A 24,354-nucleotide genomic window follows, 5' to 3' on the forward strand; every position below is an offset into this window, starting at 1 on the left:
CTCAATGGGAGAGGGCACAGCCCAAAGTGAGCGGTCTCACCTAGGCTGGTAGTCCTGAGTTCTATAATAAAGCAGGCTGAGCAAGGCATGGAAGCAAGGCATTAAGCATCACCCCCACGGCCTCTGCATCAGCTCTTGTTTCCAGGTTCTAGCCCTGCTTGTGTTCCTGTCCTGACTTCCTCCAATGAATTGGAAGTGTAAGCCAAATAAACCCCTTTCTCCTCAGCTTGCTTTTTGTTTATGGCGTTTCATCTCAGCAACAGAAATCCTAAGTCCTTTCTTCTTCTGGCTCCCTGCGTTAGTCAGGCAGTTACATGTCACACTCTGCCCTTCGTGAGGGGCAGTCAGCCTTCTCCAAGCTCCAAAAGAGGAAAAGCCTAGAAATAGGCTCTACACTTCCTGGGACTGAGCCACTAGCAAAACTGGATGCAGCCTCGGGGCTCAGTTTCTCCCGCCTATGGGGAGGAGCCACGAAGATCAATGGCCTTCAGCTTCGGGCTTTCCGGCCTAGGAGGTACAGAGGGGTGGAGCAGGTCCTAGGCTCCGCCCCCGTCCGTGGCCAAGAGTCTCTTGTTCTAGGGGTGGGACGGTGCCCAGCCCCTAAACCTAAGCCCCCTGGGTTGGCCATGTAGGGGCCTGGGACTCGTCCCTCCGTATGGTCTGCCTTCAGGCTCTTGAAAGAGGTGTTCCCAAGCTCTGCCCCTTGGCCGCAACCTCAAGTCAGATCTGGGCCTTGGGGCGGAATAGGCCCTAGACTCCGCCCATCTGCCAAGATCGGAAGGTTCCGAAGGGAGGGCGCACCCGGACTAGCTTTAGCCATCGCTTGCAGCTTCTGGAGGGAGGAGGTGCCCAGGCTCCGCCCCTCGGGGGCGGAGTGAGGCCCGGGCCCCGCCCCTCTCCTGCAGCAGCTGGTTCCGGCCCGCTCTCCCACCGGTCCCGCCTCGCTGCCGGAGCGTCCGGAGGACCGCTCAGTGGGAGGAGCGCGGAGTCGGCCTGGGACCTTGCTAGCACCCGCCTGTGTGCTCCGGGAGCTGCACTGTGAGCGGTGAGTACCACGCGGCCCCGGGGCGTCCGTGCAGGCCTTTCCCACGGGTGCAGACCCGAGGACACGGGGAGAGCTGCGGGGAGGCAGTGGAGCTGGCTCCTGGGGTGACCTCTCTACTCGCTCCCCAGCCTGCGTCGCTCTGGACTGGGAGTGGCTCTACTCGGCGCCCCGGGAGTTCTTGCCTTGGTGTGAGGGCCGCACCGCCGGGGTGTCATTGTGCCAGGCCCTAGCCCACGGGATAAAAAGGAACGATTGTGCCGGGCAGATTGGAGTCCCCAGCACGGGGCGAAGGCAGGCGGGGTGAGGGTGAGAGCCCCCTCAGTGGAAGGGCATAGAGTCCAAGGTGATTGATTGAGAAACCCAAGGAGAACGGGACTATACCACTCTGGCCAGCCCAGTGCACTTGAACCGCAGATCTCCCTGCAGCACGCATGACAGCCTCCAAGCAGAAGTTGCCGAACTTTTGGATTTAGGACCAGCAGCGCGCCTAAAGAACCTTTGTTATATAGATTGTACCTATTGATTTTTGCGGTGTATAAATACAACGTATAGACACTTAATATACTTAATTCAGAATAGACCGATTACATTTAACATGACTTTAAAAAAGAATTCTGTAGTTTCCAAAACAGTTATTAAGAATGGCATTCTTCCTGCAAATCTCTGCTTAGAAGGAGACACTCAGCCTGTTGCCGTATGACAGGTCATGTAGCTTCTGAAGACTTTTAAGTATATTGGTGAAAATGTAACATTGTACTGCTTAAAGAGTGGTTTTGACCGCCCAAACACCTGCGCCTGTGTTTCTCCGCAGCATACTTTAGAACCACCGAAGTAGCCAGTGCTTAGGAGGCATAGTTCACTGGGTTTGCCACTTTATTTATGGTTCTTCCATTCCGCACCGTGGAGCCAGTTAACCTCTGATACCTAGGAGCACTCTAGACCTCACTTTCCAACTGAGTACGAGATCCCCACAGTTGGTGGTGGCTCTGGGTGATGTTCATGTGTGCCTTGGTTGTTTCTGTGCCTGCTGAGTTGATGTGTGTAAACCTGATGTAGCACACCAGGCCTGTGGGTTCAGGGAGGTGGGTGTGACTAGACCATGCCAAATGTGTACTAGTTGCTGTAAGATTACCAAGCAGTTGAGAGGTCATCTCTAAAACACCAGGTGGCGTGTTTTTGCCTCCTTATCCCTGTGTTCAGTTCTGTTGGGGGTTTCTAGCCTTGGGTTTGTTGAAGTATGATGTCCCAGTCTCCGAATTCTGCCACTTCCACATTCCTGGTGAGCTCTGTGTGTGGTCCTGCCTCTGCCACTGGAAAGCAGTTGCCCAGTGTGTCCGTATGTGATAGATGGAACCCTGCATTAGAGTCTTTCCTTTGTTTCATGCTGTCTACAGGAATTTGAGATAGAAGTTATATACATATTATCAAAAAATGTATACCTCAAACCAAACAAGTTTCTTTATCCTCTACCCAAAGAGGCTATTGTGTTCTGATTGAGCAGCTTCAGCACTTTAAGTAATACATTAGAAATGATTTGTACACATGCTGTTGCTCCCACAGTCGGGAAAAGGGGACTGGGATCTGAACTCTGAGCCCTTGTGTTCTTGTTATACACGTTGATGCTGGAGCCTCTCGTATTCATCCTTGAGTAGATGTTTATCTCAGCTCCAACTCTTCTGGACCCTGGGAAATGAATGATTTTAAAAGGTGAAGGGCCTGTCTGGAATTTACAGTCAAGAGCATAGGTAAGTACCATTCAGTTGAGATCATTTCCTGTCTGTATGTGTACATGAAACATAGTCATATAAGAAAGCAATACCTGCTAGGAAGGTGTGCATCAAAAAAGCACATGCAAAGGGAAACCAGAGACCTACATGTGAAGATGACAATTAAAATAAATGGTATTTATTACCTTTTCCCCCGACAAACAACATTGTTTGTCTTGTTTGCTCCAATCTCCTGTCTTTTAGGAGAAGATACCTCCTCATGCGACCGCTAGAGTCTGCAAAGGAAAATCCCTTCCAACCTGTGTCTGTTCTTGGCTTCACCTTGTGAAGGTTACTTCATCTCTCAGAACCTTAGTGTCTCTGACTTTCCAACTAGACTGTGGTTAGTAGGTGTCCCAAACACTCATGGTTTCCTGAGAGAGATTTATGCTAGTGTTTGTGCACGTGTCTTCTCAACTCTGTGTTCAGCAGTGTTACATTTCTGTAGCTTGAAATGGACCATAATGAGAATATTTATTTACAATATGGAAGTCATCCAGCACTCCATGTATGAATTTTTTTCTACCTGGGAACAAATTGCTAAACATTTACCAGCACACTGCTGCTGTTGTTGGAGCCAAGGTGCATTTACTTTGGTTTCTTTTCTTTCTTTCTTTCTTTTTCTTTCTTTCTTTCTTTCTTTCTTTCTTTCTTTCTTTCTTTCTTTCTTTCTTTCTTTTCTCTCTTTTCTTTCTTTCTTTCTTTCTTGGAAAAGCCAGACTCCTTTGCCTGAACAAAGATATTAGGTATGAGGTGTTTTATTCAAGTCTTCCAAATTTTTGGTAGATGGGGGCAGGGGAGGCTGTATTTAAAATATACTAATATTGATCAACATGTATGTGTGTGTGTGTGTGTGTGTGTGTGTGTGTGTGTGTGTGAAAAGCCAGACAGCAAAAACCACAACCATGCAGTTCTTATGCTGTTACTGTAAGAAAGCAGCCATGGCAATATAAGCAAAGATATCTATGTTCAAATAAAACTTTCATTTACAAAACAGGTACTGGGCCATAGTTTACAAACTCTTACACTAGAATGTTTCAAAAATATCTTCTGTGTAGAAAAGGAGGTTCTTCAGGAATTCTGGGACTGGAATCTCCAAGGTGGATGTGTGTGGAAGTTGAAGCTACAGAGGTCTTAGAATCAATCATAGAAGAATGCAGAGTAGGTTGTTAACAGAAGGACTCCATGGTATGCACAGTGAGAGAAATCCTATTCCCGGCTCTCTAGAGCCATCTCAGATTTACACTGGGGTAGATGGACCCGCCTTCTAATACAGTGTAGACTTTAACTATAGACACAAACCCAGCAGCATCTCTAATAGCTATCCTAACTTCAGGGGCAGGGGCAAACCTTCCTCGTACACATGTATATTATAATATTTATCATATGTGTTATATATACATGTTTTACACATACTGTAGCTAATGTGCATATTTATTACCTATATACATACATAAGTTGTATTCCCATGTGATCTCACACCCAGGAATTTAAAGTAGCCTCAGAAATGGAAAACAAACACTAAACTATTAACAGTTGCTATTTCTGAGAAGGAGGGTAAGATGAAACCAACAAGTCAGGAGCCTTTTCTCTCTTAGTGTTTGTGATATAAGAGCCTCATCTGTCCTGTCAGATTCATAGGTTTGTTTTACAACTTAAAGCAAAAAAGTAAATTAGAACAGCCTATGCCTTTAAAGGGAGATGGGGTGATTTCTTTGGTAAGAATACTCCTACACCACACCCCCTAAATCAGGCCAATGTCTTAGTGTTCTATTGCTACGAAGAGACATCATGAATGGCAACTCTTAGAAAAGAAAGCATTTAATTGGGACTTGCTTAGTTTCAGAGGTTTAGTCCATTATCATCATAACCGGGAACAAGGTGGCAAGGAAGGCAGATGCTGTGCTGGATCCACATCCAGATCCTCAGGCAGCGAGGAGAAACTCAGAGCCCACCCCCAGTGACACACATCCTCCAACATGCCAGTACCTCCTAATCCTTCTCAAGTAGTGTGACTCCCAGATGACCAAGCATTCAAATATATGAGACCACGGGGGCCATTCCTATTCAAACCACCACAGCAGGTGACATTGTCATGGCACATTTCTGAATGAGTATGTGCAATACTAATACATATTAACTTAGAATATTCAGAGCAAACCCTCTCAAGTCAAAACATTTCAATTTATATGCCTAGTGTTTGACTTAAATTCTTACCAGAGGTTAAAAGTGCTAAAAGCAAAATGTTTGTTGATGGGCCCTTATGGAAACCCTTGCACTGGAGTTACAAAAATCTAGTACGTTGTTTTTAAGATAAGCCTAAAATGAGTATTTTCCTGTGATCTCTATTTTTGAGGAAAGAAAATATAAGTGTGTGCTCATGTGTATGTGTGTGTGTGTGTGTGTGTCCCTGTGTGATCACCTGGGTAAAGAAACTGGTTTGCCACAGTAATGAATGGATTTCTCTTGGTGATGGGGTTAATGTGGGTTTTAGATTTTCCTCAACCTTGCTTCTTAGAGCTTTGCAGTATAAATACATTCTGCATTCGCTTGTGATAAGAGCTAATCTCTGCAGTTGTTTTACGAGTAACACACGAAGGAGACAGTTGCTCCATTCCTACACTGAGTTACCAACAGGCTTCCTGGCAGCAGAGATTTGCAGGTCATTTTTCCAGTAGAGAGAGGAGAGGAGGGCAAGGCATGGGGAACTGAAAACAGGCACACTGACCACTGGAGTCGTGCTATGCTGTGCTGTGCTGTGCTGTGCTGTGCTGTGCTGTGCTGTGCTGTGCTGACTTCCCCCTGGAATCTGCTGTGACCCTTTGTCCACTTGACTAGGAGTTTAGAAGTTCCTTATAGGTTTAGTGCCATCAGCTGACCATCTTCCTGGATCCTTTGGGTGCCTCCACCCCGCCCCCACATCAGTCTCTACCTTTCTGTCTTCTTTTTCACTCACTCACTTCATTTTGAACTCTTTTAATAAGAAATTTGGGGCACAAAAAGTACATGGAAAAGAGGGTGATCTGGCTTCTACAGTCTGAACATTACCTAGTGACCAGTCCCGTTTCCATCCATACCCTTCTTCCTCCCTCCTCCCCGTACCAGGAGTTGTCATCTTCATATTCAGCTACTTAAATGACAAACAAGAACAAACACCTTTCTTCGTGGTGCTTTTGTTGTCTGTCTGTCTGTCTGTCTGCCTGTCTGCCTGTCTGCCTGCTTTTCAGTTGCCTCATGTGGGCCAGGTGGAGCTTCTGCAAGCCTTGAACCCTCTCGGCCTTTGCTCTTCCCTCTGCTGGAGCCAACTCTGGCTTTCCTGAAGCCTTCTTCAGGTCCCAGTTGTGGCTGTTTTTATGGGCTAATCTTTTTTCTGACCCTTATCATACTGTAATTAAATGTGTGTCTATGCCAGCCTTTTCTGTTAGGTTGTAATCTTTGTATAAAAGGTATGTCTTTTTATCTTCTTTTCTCCTGCGGAACCTAATAATTACTTCTAAGAAGATGCTCAAGAAATGCATGCCAAGTGAGTTGATAAGATTCGCTGGAGGGGGCCTGGATAGATGGCTCACTAGTTTAAGAATATTAGCTGATCTTCCGAAGAGCCTGGGTTCTGTTCCCAGCACCCACATGATAGCTCACAACCGTCTGTAACCCCAGTGTCAGGGCATCCAATGCCACCTTCTGGCCTCTCCACCTGTACCAGGCACCCAAACAGTGCACATGCACACATGCAGGCAAAACCACTCACATGCACTAAGTAAAAATATATTAAAAAGAATTAATGGAGGAATAAAATGAATATAAAAGAGATGTTTTCAAACATTACCTGCAGCCAAGTAAAGTTTCTCTCATTTGCATAGATTTTTGAAAGTCTTAAAGAGTTATGACGGGCCAGTTGTTTGTTTTTCTTGTCTCAAAGAGAACTAGCACCTGTATCTGGAGCCTTTGAATCTGTCAGCTCTTACCATGCTTCTTCATTCCTACTCCAGGAAAAAGACTTAGACATCCATATCTTATCGGGTCCCTTTTATTGGGTGAGAGTGTTTCTTGGCTCTGTTTAAAGTATAGATTTAAATCTTTAGCAAGAGGAATAGGCTACTTTTCTAGCCTGCCAAGCTTCATGCAGTCATTTGGTAACAATCTCATCAGTTACTGTAACTTGTATCATAGAGCTCCCAGAACGTACAGTGCTTAGTGTGTTAACTCATTCAGTTATCCCAGTATTCCTTGTAATGAGGGGCAGAGATGTACAGACAGGTGCTGTGACTTTAAATCTGCAAAGAAAACAAAGTGGTGTTTCTTTAATCTTCCTTAAGAAGACAGAAAAAGTTCTTGTCTACCACCTTAAGGGGCAGTCAAACTCAAGTGCAGATTAGAAACCAAAGAATTGAGGATTAAATGTTACAAACTTGCAAGGGCATGAAACCACCTTGCTAAGCACTGTATGTCAGAGCAACTCAGCACGATTCTTACCGCATTAACTACCTTACAACATCTCATTCTCTGAGCCAGCAGTTCCTTAGACTTGGCTGTCAAGAGTTTTCCCAAGCACTCTGACGACTTAGCAGATGTGTCTCCCTGCACTTCTCTCATTCACTCCTAACCTTAGGGCAGTTTGGGGACGCTTGTCTTTGTATGACTTGCCTTGGGCCGTCGCTCCAAGTGACTTGTGTGGACCACTGATTATTCGTAGTCCTCCTCGTCCTTTGTATGTTAGCATTACAGGACAGGTTACAGGTTATGACATGGTTCCTGAAGATGCACCATTCTAAGTTGGCCTCCTATGTGATTCACTAGTTTGAATCTTTGATTGAGAAGAAGAGCAGTCAATAGACTTGCTCAAGAACTGCCAAGAATCCGCCATGTTGGAGAGCTGTACCAGGGAGATGTAAAGACGATGAGAGCCTGGCTTCCGTTCTCTAGCCTTGGGACTCGGGATGTTGTTTCCTGCATTAGCAAAGATAAGGGCTTGCGGGGGGAGGGTATGGGGGACTTTTGGGATAGCATTGGAAATGTAAATGAGGAAAATACCTAATTAAAAAAAAATTTAAAAAAAAAAAAAAGATAAGGGCTCAGTTGCCTTCATGCTGCTGTTGCCTTTACTATTCACATCAACCCAACCTTTCAGAGTTGTCCAAAGTCAAGGACATTTTAGGAGCTTGAGGCTTTAGGATAGATAGCTTGAGGCTATCTATCTCACATAGATGCCTTAGAGTTTGAAGATTATTTATGAGTTTAATTTTTTCCAACACTATTTAATTTGGATATTCGTATGTGAAATGACTCTGCCTGTAGCTGAGAGGTTGTATCCTAGGTACAAGAGAGTTGTCTGTGGCAAGGGAGGCCTGAGATGAACTTCTAGCTAGGTTACCACCCAGAGGCCTCAGCAGGTGACCTAACCCTTCTGACTGTCTTGTCACCTACGAAATAAAATAGTGGCACCTTGTGGATGAGTTGCTTAAAGATTTTATCAGCGCTTTGAGGTGCCTGGCACTGCAGTGACAATCCACATATCCTTGAGCAGTAGCTGCTTCTGGTCTGTAATGCTGTTAATTACTGTGCTTCCCAGCTTTGGTCCTTACCTCACCCACCTCCGGGATTCAGCAAATGCTTGAGTGAATCCTATCAGTTCCTTCTCTCATATCAGGAGACCTTGTAGTATGGTGATGTTATCTCCAAACATATTAGGTCACATTATCCTAAGACAACACATGGCCTACAGGCCGAATGAAGTTTTGATATTCCTTCCTTGCACTGTCCAAAGAAGCACAGATACCAAGACTTAATGTCACCGGGAGCCACATGTGTAAGCCACACCACATGTATTCACTGAGCTGGAACTAGAGCGTGATTGCCTAAGAGTTTGAGGGACTACATTTTGCACTGCCGTTCCTATCTCAGCACGTCTGCCTGTGGCTTCAAAAGGATTCAACTGCCTGGCTATGATGATGCCCTGCTGTGGGGCAGGAATATGCTGGTCAGAGACAGGAGCCTCCGGTCCTGCAGACTTTGCTGTTCTTGTGGAAAATCATTGCGACCCGTTTGTATACATGGGCTTCTGAGAACTTCATTAGCATAGTCATTTTCTCTGCATCCTGACAGTTCTGAGATCCTGACTAGACCACCTTGGACCTCCCAAACCTGATGAATGCCAAGGTAAAAGTGGGCCCGGGAGGTCCCTGGAGGCTACACATATAGCCTTTTGTGGTGACGTCCTAAAATTTAAGTCAAAAACTCATCCCCACAAAAATTCAAGGGCTTGAGTCAGGTTTTTTTTTTTTTTTTTTTTTTTTTTTTTTTTTTAATGAGTTTCAGCTGCTCTGCAGTGTAACTCACCCTTCTGCTCTTCCTCCAAACTTACATACAAGCCAGGAATGGTGGCACATCCGACTCAAATTCTAGCATTGGGAAACTGAGATAAGAGGATTGAGAGTAAAAGGCCAGACTAGGCTATGCATGAAGACCCAGTCTCAAAACAACAACAACAACAACACACACACACACACACAAATACAGGGATTTTAATCCAGCAACAGGACTTCTTTAGCAAGTGATCCCATCCATAGACTTTCTAGGTCTGTGTAATCTGGCTGGATTTCTGACACACTTTAGATTACAGTATGCTCTGTCTGGACTACAGACACACCCTTAGCACGCACCTCTAATCCCTAACAGTGAAGGTAAGAATTAGTTTGTAGAAGGAAGCAGGCAAGCTTGAAAGTGATGTCTAATTGAGTGCCAGCAGAAGGTACTCAGGAGTAGCACAGAGAGAAAGTGTAGCAGTTTTGCCAGAGCATTTTACAAAGGCAGGTGGCAGGGAGAGCAGGCTAGACACAGATGAAGGCAGAATGAACCGGAGAATAAGGAGGAGCCAGAAGATTAGAACAGATTGCCAAAGTTGGTGTGAGGCCAAGCAGAGAAATTCAGTGAGAGCCAAGAGAAGCCAGATCAAATCAGTCAACTTGGAAGATTAGATTGTATAGAGGCTCGAAGCATCCAGGCCTAGACCTTAGAGATAGAACAGAGAAAGAAATTCTCTGAGCTCAACCCAAGCACGTATTCATACAGGTTGGGTACAGCTCTTATCTCATTGCATCATCTGAGGAAATAAAGTAACATTTATAACACACACATTCACACACTCACACATACGCAGTCATACACACATACACAGTCACACACACATTCACACACATTTATTCACACACACATACTCTCACATATACACTTTCACGTTCACGCACACTCACAACTTAGATGCAGAGAGTGTGTTTGGGATCTCTGCAGGCAAAACCTACTAAGCCCACTAATGACTATTAGGAACTACAGAGTGAAGATGCACATACCCAGAGGAATTGAGGGTTACCTTCCCAAGCAAAGAACAAGGCCGACTGGCCTAGAGCCTGACCTCTGCCTCAGCAGCTCTGCTTTCTGGATTAGCGTTCTGTGCCCTGTGGCTGGTTTTCCTAGATGTCACCAGAATCTATCAATGCTGAAATTCAGCAACATTTTGTGAAACTGTTTCAATTAACTACCCAATGATACTAAAAATAAAAATGAGTCTTCTGTTGTTTTGACTTGCTTCAGCTAACTTAAAATGAGTTAATTGGGTCGATTCTTTGTCTTTAAGATACAGGTAAGGACAGAGGCCCCTTCAGGATTGTGAAGTCCCCCAAAAGAACTTACTTGTCAGGCATTGCTATGGCCTGCCCCTTTTCCCAGATCATGACCGTATTTACAGAGCTTGTGTGCATGTGCTCCGTATGACATGATCATTTCTGTGCTGCATACCCAGAATTCTCAGTATTGTTTAGTAATGAACTAAAAAGAAACAAAGGTTATGTCAGACTCAGGAAGGAACCACATCTTAACTATCATCTAATATTTTCCTACTGAGTTCATGCCTCATCATAGTTTAACAAACTTTTTTTGTTGAAAGCTTATAATTTAAACCAGGTGAACAGCCAGGAATGTATAACTGTCTCTACAAAGCCCCACCCAGTGGCTGAAAAGCCCCAAGTAACCTGTTACAGTCCCAGCTTGGTGTTTTCCCTCTGGTCCTCACTCACCTCCATGCTGGCCTCTACCACAGGGCCTTTGCATGAGATCTCACCCTCTTACAGATTACTCATACCTTAACTGAGAATTGTGTATAGGAGCTGTGCCTTCAGTTCTCTGCTTGGGTGGCTTCAATGAGGTATCGTTGGTCACCTGACCCTCCTTCTCATTGCCCCTGAGCTGCCTGTTGGCCTTGCCTCTACTTTACAAAGAACAGACTCCCTACCCCACATTCTACGTGGACACTCACTTGTTTAGTCTGTGTGTTACTGGCCTATAATGGTGGGAGCTCCGTCTCTGTGTCTTTGCTGGTGTCTCCCTCGGACCTACCACAATTTCTAAATCAATTCGTAGAAGTATCTATTGAATGCACGAGTCAGAAATTGTTTTTAGAAGACTTTCTAGACCATTGTCCAAACTTACCTTAGATCCAAGATCTACCTTATTTTGTACATTTGGAGAGCGGAGCACGGAAATGTGGGATGCCTACATGAAAACTAATTGTTTCGCATCCATTTTAAACTCTAGAAATATATGGCCTGCTCTCTGGTCAGTCACCTAGGATAGGACAGAAAACGGAAAGGAAATAGACCAATAAATAACATCCAAATGTACCAAGAAGAAGTCAGCCTGGCACAGGCTTCTGAGAGGGACACTTACTTAGCTCAGTGGCGGCTCTGTGTGTAGTATGTGGTCGGTGCTCCATGTAATCGGTGCTCTATGTAATAGATGCTCCAGAAAAAGGTGCTGCCAGTGCTGCCAGAGCCAGCAACTGCTTCATTGTGTGTGTGTGTTTGTTTGGGGGAATTTTGGTTTGGTTTGGTTCTTTTGTAATGGGACCTCATTATGTAGCTCTGGCTATCTGGGAACTCACTATTTAGATTAGACTATTGTTGAACTCATAGATCCACCTGCCTCTGGCCCACAAATTCTGGGATTAAAGGTGTATACCATCTTTTTTTTTTTAATATTTTTTATTACATATTTTCCTCAATTACATTTCCAATGCTATCCCAAAAGTCCCCCATACCGCCCCCCACTTCCCTACCCACCCATTCCCATTCTTTTGGCCCTGGCATTCCCCTATATTGGGGCATATAAAGTTTGCAAGTCCAATGGGCCTCTCTTTCCAGTGATGGCCGACTAGGCCATCTTTCGATACATATGCAGCTAGAGACAAGAGCTCCGGGGTACTGGTTAGTTCATCATGTTGTTCCAACTATAGGGTTGCAGATCCCTTTAGCTCCTTGGGTACTTTCTCTAGCTCCTCCATTGGCAGCCCTGTGATACATCCAATAGCTGACTGTGAGCATCCACTCCTGTGGGTGTATACCATCTTTAACTTCTTCCTTCCTTTCTTTCTTTCTTTCTTTCTTTCTTTCTTTCTTTCTTTCTTTCTTTCTTCCTTCCTTCCTTTCTTCCTTTCTTCCTCTCTCTCTCTCTCTCTCTCTCTCTCTCTCTCTCTCTCTCTCTCTGTGTGTGAATTCAGTGCCTGCAGGGGCTAGCAGCAGGCATCAGATTATCTGGTGCTGGAGTTGGGTGTGGTTTGGAGACATGGGTGCTGGGAATCAGTGTCAGGTCCTCTGGAAGAGTAGTCAGCACTCCTACCTAATCTCTGGGCCGTCTGTCCCACCCCAGGGCCGACTGCAACAGAGCCATTGCTTTTGCCAATGCCTTTGTCTGTGCTACTGTGGTCTTCTAGTCTCTCCCAACGTAGATCATTGTACTGGCTTCTCCAATGAGTCATTTGGTTACAAATGCCACACACACACACACACACACACACACACACACACACGACCCTGGCTTCTAGTTATGAGTGAAGAGGTTTTCATTGGGTTGAAATAGCTTTTACAGATATCTGGAAGGGTCAGAGTTACCCCGTTTCTGAGAAAATCCATTTCCCACGCGCACCCACAACACGCAGACAGCACAGCCTTCCTAGAGCTGGGCACAAGCCATGGTGATTCTGCCTTTCTGGACACATCTGACCTCAGTATTTATGCTTCTATAGACATCCTTGCTTTTTTTTTTTTTTAAACAAAATAAGTTGTTTATAAGTAGCATAATGTTTACACACCAGTCAGTTTGGGAATAGGACCAATTAATTTCTTTTTAAAGAAAAAGAAAAAAATGGAGCCTAGCACAGCTGTGAACCGAAGTAAACTCTAGACGTGATGACTGACTTTCGAGTTGAGAGCTGTGAACGTTCAGGCTGTCTACGTTCAGAATGGACCGTGGGGAAAGGAGGCCACACGGCAAGAAACGCCGAGGGAACCTCTCCAGGGAACCTCTCCCTGCCAGCACCTAGACTATTAATCTGTAATCTGCTCTTGTTATCTACGCATGTCCCAAGTGAGCAGTCCCGAGGGTGTGCTCTCTGTGATGTGATTCCTACCTATCAGGCGTGTACAGAGCGTGCAGTTCCCAAGAAACTGGTGTACTGCCCCAAACAAAAACTAACAGCCCCAAACTCCGCACTCACCCCACCACCAATGGGGTTCTGTTATTCAAGATCACTCCTCTGCTTCCTCCTCTGAGGGTGCAAAGGTAGATAGTGTTGACTGTAGGGTCTCTTTAACATAAGGCAGCTTGACAGGATTCAACTCTGATAGTGAGGGGTAACATAGGCCTAGTGAAACTGTAGGCTGGAGTCCAATGGGGAAGATGCAGCCTGATTTGTCTGTTTTTGTTTGTTTTGTTACCCTGATCATTGGCAGTTTGTTCTAAACAAGTATGTCTTTGGTGGACAAAACTGGCATGCACCCACCCTTTGGTCCTGATGCTACTTAGAATATGGTTAAACATACCTTTCAAGCAAGGGTGGTGGGTTGGCATCCATTCATAAGCAGTACTCAGTCTTCCTCTTATAATTGCTGCTTGGATATGGAGGTTTAATCTAGGGACACACATAGCAAAGCACCTTGGCCTAGATGGGAATTTTGCTCACAGTTAAACTAATGAGCCTCTTTGCTTGCTGTTGTAGGCAGTGAGGCTCTCAATTGTGCAAGCTTTAGGCCAATTGTGCAACATATTTTAGAGCTTTGGTTATGTAAGGGGGAATCCAGAGTCTGAGTCTCAAATCCAGGCGCAGAGCAAGGGCTGTCCAATTCCCTCTGGGGTTACAGCACTGACTCTTATCAATATTAACATCTCACTTACATTCCTTGGGGATTAGAACATTTGGTCACCAGAGGCCATCTCAGTTTGTCACCCAGTTTGACCTTACTGGCAGATAAACAGTTTACAAATGGAGAAATTCACATATCTAACAGACAAATCAGAAATATTTAACTTTATTAGCTGTGAAGGAAATATAAAATAGATTGCTTTTTATCTCTTGAAGAAACTTGGCAAAAAGTAAGAACAAATCATCTTGCCTGGTCTGTGCACCTCTGTTCACGGCCGGCCAGGAAGAACATTAATACAACTTCCCAGGGTGCTTGGGGGGAAAGCAGAGGTGTAAAACCCTTTCTCCTAGCTGTCCTGCTTCTAGGAACTGACAGCTGAGGACAGTTTATTAAGTGGATTAGGGGCCTCTAAAGCTCTGTGTACAGAGGTGCAGCATTGTTTGGTGATATTTGCAAACAGCCAGGTCAGGGTAGGCCTATGTGTGCTGGAAGTTTACATGACGCTGAATATGCACAAGTGAAGGCTCCAGATCCCCACAGGCACCCCACACTGAGACCACAGGACAGTTACCAGCAGACCAAGGAGAACTCAGAACTCCTTATCTGCATGGCTCCGCCTTTATATGTCTATCTCAGATTAGGATATTTGTGCCTGATACTTGGGCTTTTGTTTATTTTGTGATTTCCTCTAAAAACTCAGTGTTTGTAGCCTGCGCTCTCCTGTGCAGAGTGTCCTGTGAGAATTCTGGTGTGCAGTTCACGTAGCTATCACTTCATAGTAGGTTAGCCTTGAGCCAGTCACTGTGCTACCAAATGATTAACTTTGCTTCCAGGAGGAGGCACAGTGAAGGGGTTCCCTTTATTAAATCCTCCTGTGTAAGAACTCTTACGCTTTCACTTGACTCAGTGGCCAGAGGTGAGTGTTCCAGAGCCCTAAGTATCCGCTAAGCCTCCAAGGAGGGCGGGCTCTGAATGATTGCCTTAGCTTCGCTCTTTAGGATAGCATTGCCCAAGTCCGTCTCATTTTCTCTTCTCCTTTTCTACGTGTTTACTTTTCCTCCTGCCTCTAATATCATTGCCTTCTGTGAAGCAGAAAAGGCAGCAGCCTAAAACATTCTGCTATGTATGCTGATGCTTCCCACTTACCCACAGAAGAAACCAGAATTATGTGCTGGCCAATTCCCCAAATCCACAGTTCACTCTCTGGGCCCATTCCTGTCTTTCAGTGTTCCCATGTGCAGAGTAGATAGATAAAACCGAGGAAAGAGGCCAGAGCAAAGCCACAGGGGAGAAAGCACAGCTAGAGAGGAAAGCTGGAGCCTGTGTTTACTCAAAAGGAGGTAGGGCCCCCTAGCCAGTTGGTGGGCTTCCTGGACAAAGCTGCAGACCTTGGGGTAGTTTGGAGTTTGGGGGATTATGGCAGTACAGGGTTAGGAATGGGTTAGAGTTTGACCAGGGAAAGAAGCTGACCAAGAAAGCATTGGCCATGCTTAGGATCTGTGCTAGATCTGGACCTATTCCCAGCCAAAGGTCCTTTCCCTCACTTCCTCATTGAAATATGGTCATTTGGAGATTTCTTATGAAATTACCAAACCACTGGGACCTCCTGTATGGAGATTAGCACCAGGAGTGGTAATGTGAGTGGAGCTGTGGAGTGCCCCTAGATTCTTGAGTCCTCCAGATTATTTCTCAACTTCCAAGCAAAACCAGTTTTTAGTTGCTATAACACAGCTGCTATTGTTTTTGACCTGTGGCTCAGTAAAGGTGGGCAGGCCATGGATAAGGCATGACTCAGAAGAGGTGCTGGAGGGAAGAATCGTCCCGCCATTCAATGCTGAGCTGGCCTAGGAGATTTCTGGCAGCTGTCTTCAGTTAGGGGCAGGTGTGTAGCCTGGTTGGACCAGCATTACTTCCACAGCAGGAGTTGGGCAGTGGAGATCGCCAGAGTTCACGCCTCTCTGTGCCTTCCTAGGGTAAATACATTGTAGCATCCCTCGGAAGTAGGAGTGCTGATGTGTTGCCTTGGCAGAGCTCCTACCAGGACTGCAGAAGACCGCACAGGGCTGCCTTACACATCTCTCCCTCCTGATCCCTTTTTGCTTCTGGGATTTTTACATGACCTTGGGTATAAGTGTAGAAAAAGGCATAGACTCCAAGTATTTACTGAAATATTAAGAAATGTATTTTAAAATATATCTTTGATATATGTGTTAATTACTATACATATGCAATTTTAGTATTTGCTAAGGAAAAGGCAAGTTTACACACTAATGGAATGAATGTGCTTGTTTTGTTTCATATGAAGAATTAGATCTTGGCTGAATACATGATGCTGTAGGGTTGGAGCTGATCGGTATCCTGATTTTATAACCATCAATGCTGACAATGCTGCCTCAAATAAATATAGAATACAAAATGGCAAGTGCGTGCTTAGGGACATTTCAGAAACGGATAGAAACTCTGTTGAGGGGCAGGAGAGGTGGCTCAGCGGTTAAGAGCATTGACTCTTCTTCCAGAGGTCCTGAGTCCAATTCTCAACAACCACAAGGTGGCTCACAACCATCTGTAATGGGTTCTGGTCTACGACAGCATGCTTACATACATTTAAAAAAAAAAAGTCACTCTTAAAAGAAACTCTGTTGAAATCCTAATCCAAAATTGATTTATTGGTTTTTTTTTTATGAAACTCAAGATAACAATCAAATTGCACTTTTTAAAAAGTGCAATACATTTTAATATATTACAACTCAAAGAAACACTAATTTGGTACTTACCAGAACGATAGTAAGAAACATTAAACATTGTTATTTCCCATAATTAAATTACTCTGTGAGAACAGAAAACTTTGACTGTAGATCATAATATACAATAGTCTTGAATCTGAGCTGCGGTGCCGGGCAACATTGGTTGGGGTTGTGTGCTGTGTGGACATGCAGTCCTGTGTGCACATGTGTGCTCAGAGGCAGGGATGCAGAGAAGTGGCTCAGCGCAGCGTGGGTGAGCACTGCCAGAGCCATCTCAGGAGCATTACCCATTTGATTTCCAGTTGACTTTTAGTAGTTGCATTAAATTGCTCCTCGCCACCCTCCATGCAGTGACACACTCGCTCCCCCACAGACTGAGCAGCTCAGGGTACGCAGGTCGGTACCGGCTTCTGCTCGCTGAGTAGGAAGTGTTTCCTTTCTCCTCTAACACCTACGAGTACAGTTTGCTTGCTGACCATGGTACTGTTAGAGTTACCAACTTCCTAAGGAAAAGGGAGGCAGTAAGAACTCTTTATACGAGCCAGTTTCTGCAGGAGCCATATTGGGCACTGCATCCACCCTAAGCTACGCCCTGGCTCTGCAGGCTGGTGGGAGAAACAGGATTCACGTGAGGACTAGTGTTGCACCCAGGGCATCTGAGAGCAATGCTAAGGAAATCAGCTAACTGCCCACACTGAACGGCAGTAGATATGGGTACAGGTGAGCAGTTGATTTCATTGTACATGTTTGGCTGGCTCCAGACCTAGCACCTTTAGGACATGTTACGGAGATAAGGATTCAGAACTTAAAAGTAGCTGAAGAATTGAATGACAGATTTGCTCAGTTCTTTAGGTTTTCCACACTTCCTCTGACTGAAGCCCTGGAGATGTTCTTCAGTCAATCTTTTTTTTTTTTTTTCTAGGCAGGAAAAACAACAGGTTTATCATTATAGTTGCTATCATGTGGGGTGAAAACTTTGACCGTGAGGCCTAAGGCGTGGATGGCAAATCCAAAGGATGTAGTAATGTGGTGTTTGTAAATGGATGCCGTCTTCAAATTGATGAATTTCAATTTCACGGGCCCAAAGATTTCCAAACTACTTAAGTAGACAAGTTTTGATTTTTCTTATTAGAGAGTTTTGATGGTTTTGTTTTTTAGACTTGGTTGGTTCCCCACTTACTAAGGCACACTAACAAGTCTCTTGCATTTGTATGATGCTTCATCTTACATGTACCCCCAATTCAAAAAAGACAACCAACCATAAGGCTGGGGCATGGAGGTGCATGTCTCTTTTAACTCCAGCTCTTAGGACGTAGAGACAGGTATATCCGTGAGTTCAAGGCCAGTCTTACCACATATCAAGTTCCAAGTAGCATGAGTTACACATTGAGACCATGTCGACAAGACAACACATGCTTAAATCACTGCACCGTGCAGCCTCCTCTCCATGCGCTGCTGAGTTTTTTTTGTCCACTTGATAGGTGCTGGAGTTATCTAGTGTATTATTCTAGTTACGTTCCTGTTGCTGTGGAAAAGCACCAAGACCAGAGCACCGTACGGAAGAATAGTTTATCTGGGCTTTGGGCACCAGAGGGACCAGAGTCCATGATGACATCACAGACATGGCAGCTGGGTCTGGAAGCTGAGAGCTTACATCTTGAGCCACAAGCAGGAAGCGGGTCAGGGAGGGACTGCGAATGGCCTGTGGTTTTTTAAATCTCAAAACTTCACCCACACCCCCAGTGACACACTTTCTCCAGCAAGGCTACACCTCCTAAAACACCCTGAACAGTGCCACCTACTGGGGACCAAGTGTTTAAGCAGCTAAGCCTCTGGGGGACGTTCTCATTCAGACCACCACATCTGGGAAGAGGGACCCTCCATTAAGAAAATGCCTTGACCAGATTGACCTGTAGGCACATCTCTGGACATTTTCTTGATTAGTAATTGATGTGGAAGGCCCAGGCAGCTGTGGGTGATGCCATCCTGGGCAGGCGGTCCTGGGGTATATAAGAGAGCAAGTTGAGCAATCCATGGGACAGCAAACCAGTAAGCAGTGTTCTTCTGTGTCCTCTGCATCAGCCCTTCCCTGACCTTCATCAATGACAGACTGTGACCCCAGAGTTGGAAGATGAAACATACCCCTCCCCCCGCAAAAATTGATTTTGGTCAGTGTTTTGTCACAACAACAGAAACCCAATATAAGACAGGGCGTCTGGTTGTACTGGTAACTCTTAACTGCTTCTCCCCGGACTACCTAGTCCAGGCTGGGTACTCATTCACGAAATGCTTCAGACCAGAAGTGTTTGAATGTTTATATTATAAGCTGGGCAGGGTGGCATTTGGCTATAATCCTATACCCAGGAAGCAAAAGAGAATTGCTGGCATAAGTGCAGAGCCACCATTGGCTACATGGTGAGTGACAGGCCAGCCAGGGCTGCATAGACAGACCCTGTGTCAAGTATTCTTTCAGATTATTTTGGTTTTTGAAATATTTGCATGTGTACAATTAGATCTCTTAATGATGAAGTCTCAATATGAAATCCACTTGTTTATGTTTCATATACCATATGTTTCATATGTGTTTGTGTGTGTGTATATGTGTATATCCCTAAAGCTAATCTTGTATACTGTTTGTTAGCACACCTGTGTTTTGCTTGTGCCTAATCATGTGAATTCAGTTATAAAATCTTAGGTTTATGGCACTGTCTTAGGATTTTACTGCTGCGAACAGACACTATGACCAATGCAAGTCTTATAAAAGACAACAGGTTCAGTCCAGTATCATCAGGTTGGGGACATGGCAGCATCTAGACAGACATAGTGCAGGAGAAGCTGAGAATTCTACATCTTCATCTGAAGGCTGCTAGTGGAAGACTGACTTCCAGGTAGCTAGTACTAGGGTCTTAAAGCCCACTCCCACAGTGACACACCTACTCCAACAGGGCCATACCTACTTCAAAAAGGCCACACGTCCAAATAGTGCCACTCCCTGGGCCAAGCATATACAAACCATCACAGGCATCCTCTCTGTACACAAAAGCTCCAGGTTTTCAGTCATTTTAAATGTAAGATGTTTTGGGTTGGCACATAGTTCTGTACTGCACTTTGAATTGATGCACAGATAGATAGATAGCTGTTTCTTTTAAAATTTTATCTAGTATTTTAAAAACTTGTATGTGCTCATAGTTTAAAATATAAAAGATAGTAAAGGATACACAAAACCCAAGCCTTCCTGCTGAGGCAACCAGTCCCAAGAGGGACTCTTGTGTCCTTAGTGAAGATTTATACCACTGTAGTGAAGAATTATAGACACCCACACTTTGCATTCTCACAGACAATTCTACCCTGTGCAATAATGCCATCCTGCCATATTGGTAGTTCTATAAACGTATCAACTATCTAAATAATATTTACTCATATAAACCTTGAGATGAAGCAAGGAAATTACTAACTATTGTTATACTTAAATTAAAAAAATATTAGGGAGGGCTTGGAGGTTAAGAGTACTTGCTATTCTTGCTGAGGACCTAGATTTGGTTCCTAGCACCTACACGGCAGCTTACAACTGGCCTTAACTCCAGCTTCAGGGGATCAAACATCCACTCTGGCAGCAGACACACATGGCACACATATATTTATACATGCAGGCAAACATTCATACACATAAAATAAAAGTAAATAAAAATATTGAAGAATAGATTTATGGAAGGGTGAGTCCCACCTTAGTGTGTTTTGCTCTCAGTTGTATTTTTATATCTATGTTGGACCTAGGAATGGTGTCCTGAACTAGGGTGGCTGTTCCCTGTACACATATGTGGGGAGTTGGAGCCTGACCTGAAGCTCAAAGGAAAGAGCATGAGAGGGCAGATTCTCAGATATCAGCATACTGTTACTAAGAGATGCCAAGGCGAATCAAAGACTTCTAACTCATGTTCAAGTTTACTGAAAATGCTGTAGAAATTTAAAAAATAGAAAGACATAGAACAGTATCAGAAAACAGGCTCTTGGATCCCTGCTTCCAATACAGCTTTACCAGTGGCTTTACTGAAGCAGAGACAGCAGGATCCTGAGATGTGTAAACTCACCTGCATGGCCTCCTGGTTTCTGCTAAAAGATGAGTCCAGCCTCTAGGTCTGTTCATATAGCCACGATTGTCTGTTAGATGACATCTTTTGTTTCTTTTTGTTTCTGCTTTTTCTACATGAAGTTTTGGAAGAATGTTGGAAGTTTTGAAATAAGAGGGAAGGTGCTTGGGCTGTTTGCTGTTGTGAGAGGCTAATGCTGGCTTTCAGACATGGTAGCTTTACAAGAAACACATTGCTGAGGCTGTCACGCTTGTGTTGGTTCGAGTCCTAACCCCCTTCCTATCTTGAAAAGTTAATAAAGGATTTATGTATGTAAATGTATACCATAATTTCTACAAAGGGTCCATCTTCCAAAAACAAGTTATCTTCTATTTTAATTTTTATTAATTCTTTGAGAATTTCATGCGTGAATAAAATATATTTTGATCATATTCATCCTTCCTGTAATCCCTCCCCATTATTTAGTTTTTCAGAGACACGTGACCGTCAATAATCATGAAGAACCCATTTGCACACCTTGCTGAGCCCTTGGACCCTGCCCAACCAGGAAAGAGGTTCTTCAACTTGAATAAATTGGAGGACTCAAGATATGGTGGGTGCACGGCTCTGTGATGTAATTGCTGTTAGCAGCTTGTTTCCTGCTGTATACCTGATCATGCGATTATGTAGCCTCTAGGAGAGAGTCAGAAGAGATCACAGGAGACAGTGGGCGAGTGTAGGTTAGATACACAGATACGCACATTCATCTCCAAATACGTATCTTACTGTCTTGTCTAGTTTGTAGTAGTACTTTTCATATATTTCAAGAAAGAATTTCCATTTTGTAAATAAAATAGTTTTTAGAATAAATTATTTTTATATGAAGTGGACATGCTGCATTATGTTTAAGGCATTTAATTGTAAATAGGTCATTTTTCTCATTTCTTGAGCATTAGTTTCTTAAGAAATATTATTCTGTGTACCTATGAAAATAGATATTGCTTGCTGCATATCATACATGAGAGTCTAGACTGATCATGAGCTGTGATGACTTAATAGGAATGTTTCTTTCTGTTACTGAATTCAAAATAAACAACCATTTAACATAAATAAATACACTTTTTCATCTAGTTTTTTGAGTATTTTCAACTACTGAATGTTTCTTAAGTCTGTTCACTGTACATAGTTTTCACCTTATATACATTTTAAACTTGTCAATCACTTGGCCCTCTTTCCCTTTTAGAAGAATAATCCGATGTCATGTATCAAGTTTATCTGAGGATTGGCTTTCAAGAGAGTTGTGAAAAGCAGGTGCCCTGTGGTTTGAGGTTATTAATGCTTTCTACCTTAATCCCCAGGACGCTTACCATTTTCTATCAGAGTTCTCCTGGAGGCAGCTGTTCGGAACTGTGATGAGTTTCTGGTGAAGAAAAATGACATCGAGAATATCCTGAATTGGAATGTCATGCAACATAAGAACATAGAAGTGCCATTTAAGCCAGCCCGAGTCATACTGCAAGACTTTACGTGAGCCTGCCACCTCTCTCTCTCTCTCTCTCTCTCTCTCTCTCTCTCTTCCCCACTCCCACCCTCTCTGCCTCCCTTGTCTGCCTCCCAAGAAAGTTTTTACTGTAGCAAAAATGCTTTGTCTCTGAGAAACCAGGAGATAAAAGGAAAGCAAGGGGCTCCTGGAACAAGAGAAGCCTGCTATGTCTCTAGTAGTCACCCCGCCTCACCAGTGACAGGGGTACCATCCTCAGGACTGATCACACTGAGAAGGGTAGAAGACAGCACGCAGGAGGGCTGTGTGGAGTCTCTTGTGTAGGCTGCTGTGCCTGCACACAGTTGTGTAGAGTCTCTGTGCAGGCTGCTGTGCCTGCACACAGTTGTGCCGACCGACCTCAGGGATAGACGAGGTGCTTCGTGAGGCCTGGCTTGCACTCGGCTTGCAGCCTGCTGCTCCTCAAATCTGTGCTGCCCCTTTTCTCCTCCCTCCCCCCACCCTCCTTAGGCCCCATTGCTCTCTTGCACAGCTTCACATCTACTTTCATGTAATACACATATAGACAGCGTTAGACATCTGCGTGAAACTTAGGAGCCACAAATGAGGGAAGCATACATTTGTCTTTCTGCCTGGCGTGGTTCACTCTATAGATTATCTCCATTAACTGCACATGGTTTAATTTTTAGGGTTAAATTTTATTCTTTGGGGCTAACATCATTTGTACTGTGTGCACCATAATACTGTTTTTATCCACTGCTCTTTCCTAGTTGGTTGCATAACTTAGCTGCTGCTACAGGGCCACAGTGAACGCCAGTGTTCAGTGTCTCTGTGATGTGTTGACTTGGAGACTAGGGTAAATACCCAGAAGTGGTATGACCAGGTTATTTGGAACATCTCAAAACCATTTAGGTAATTTTTTCTTTTTAAGGAATCCCTGTACTGACTGCCTTTGTGGATGTATATATATATAATGTATATTCCCATCCACAGTGTATGCAGTTCCCTTTGGTCCATGTCCTCGGTGTGTGTTGATGATTTTCTTAATGACTTCCACTTTGATTAGAGTAAAATGGAATCCCAATGTAATAAATTCACTTTTCTTTAGTGGCTTGGGAGGAACTAAACATTTTTATGTGTATATTGGCCATTTGTATTTTATCTTTTAGGAACTGTCTTTTCATTTCATTAGTCTTTTTATTGATTGGCTTGTTTGCTTGTTTAGTTTTTGAGATATTTACATATTCTAGATGTTAGTTCTCTGTCTGCTGTATCAATAGCAAAGATCATCTCCCATTGTGTTGGCTGCCCCTTCACTTTATAAGCTATTTCCTTTAATATGTGCAAACCTCTAAATCAAGTATGAGAAAATCTCCAGTGTTATTCTTTTTGCTTAGTGTGGTGGTTAGTGTTGTCAGCTTGACAGAATCACCTGGGAGGAAGGTCTCTGAAAATGTTTGTGACAGATTATCTTGATCGCATTCATTGATGTGGGAAGACCTGTCTTAATTGTGCGTAGGGCCATTCCCTAGGCAAGGGATCCCAGACTGTATCAGTGGACTGCTGTGTGAGAGTTGACCATGTGTTCTTAGCTCTCTTCTTGATCAACTGCCTCAGGCTCCTGCCTTGACTTCCCCATGAAGGACTGTACCAGGAGCCATGGGTTGCAGTTCACTGATCCCTTTCTCCCTTAATAAGTGGCGTTTGTCACCATTTATCACAGCAATGAGAAAGACGCTAAGACACCCTGGGTTGCTTTGACAGCCTGTGGTGTTTTTTGTGTCCGAGTGGATTTAATGTTGTATTTTTCTGTATCTGTGAAGAATAGCATTGGAATTTTGATGAGAATTACATTGAATCTGCAGATGATTCGGTAATATAGCTACTTTCACAACACTGATTCTTCCAATCCATGAGTATGGAAGTCTGACCATCTTTTAGGGTCCTCGGATTCTTTCTTTGGTGTTTTGAAGTTATGATTGTAGAGACCTTTCACTTCTTTGGTAAGTCTTATTCCAAGGTATATATCTACTCCTTTGAGT

The 24,354-nt window shown here is 44.1% G+C and overlaps 1 protein-coding gene across 1 annotated transcript in view; it reads left to right on the forward strand.

Annotated features, from left to right (window-relative positions):
* Positions 1-781: 781 nt before the first annotated feature.
* Positions 782-24,354, forward strand: part of Aco1 (aconitase 1) — a 58,323-nt gene continuing 34,750 nt past the window's right edge. Inside the window, exons 1-3 of the mRNA XM_021159519.2 lie at positions 782-1,045; positions 21,298-21,424; positions 22,170-22,338. Coding sequence (XP_021015178.1) covers positions 21,328-21,424; positions 22,170-22,338 — 266 coding nt within the window. The 5' untranslated portion in view covers positions 782-1,045; positions 21,298-21,327. The remainder of the gene's footprint in view (positions 1,046-21,297; positions 21,425-22,169; positions 22,339-24,354) is intronic.

The sequence above is a fragment of the Mus caroli genome, chromosome 4, assembly GCF_900094665.2.
Source record: "Mus caroli chromosome 4, CAROLI_EIJ_v1.1, whole genome shotgun sequence".
Taxonomy (NCBI): Eukaryota; Metazoa; Chordata; class Mammalia; order Rodentia; family Muridae; genus Mus; species Mus caroli.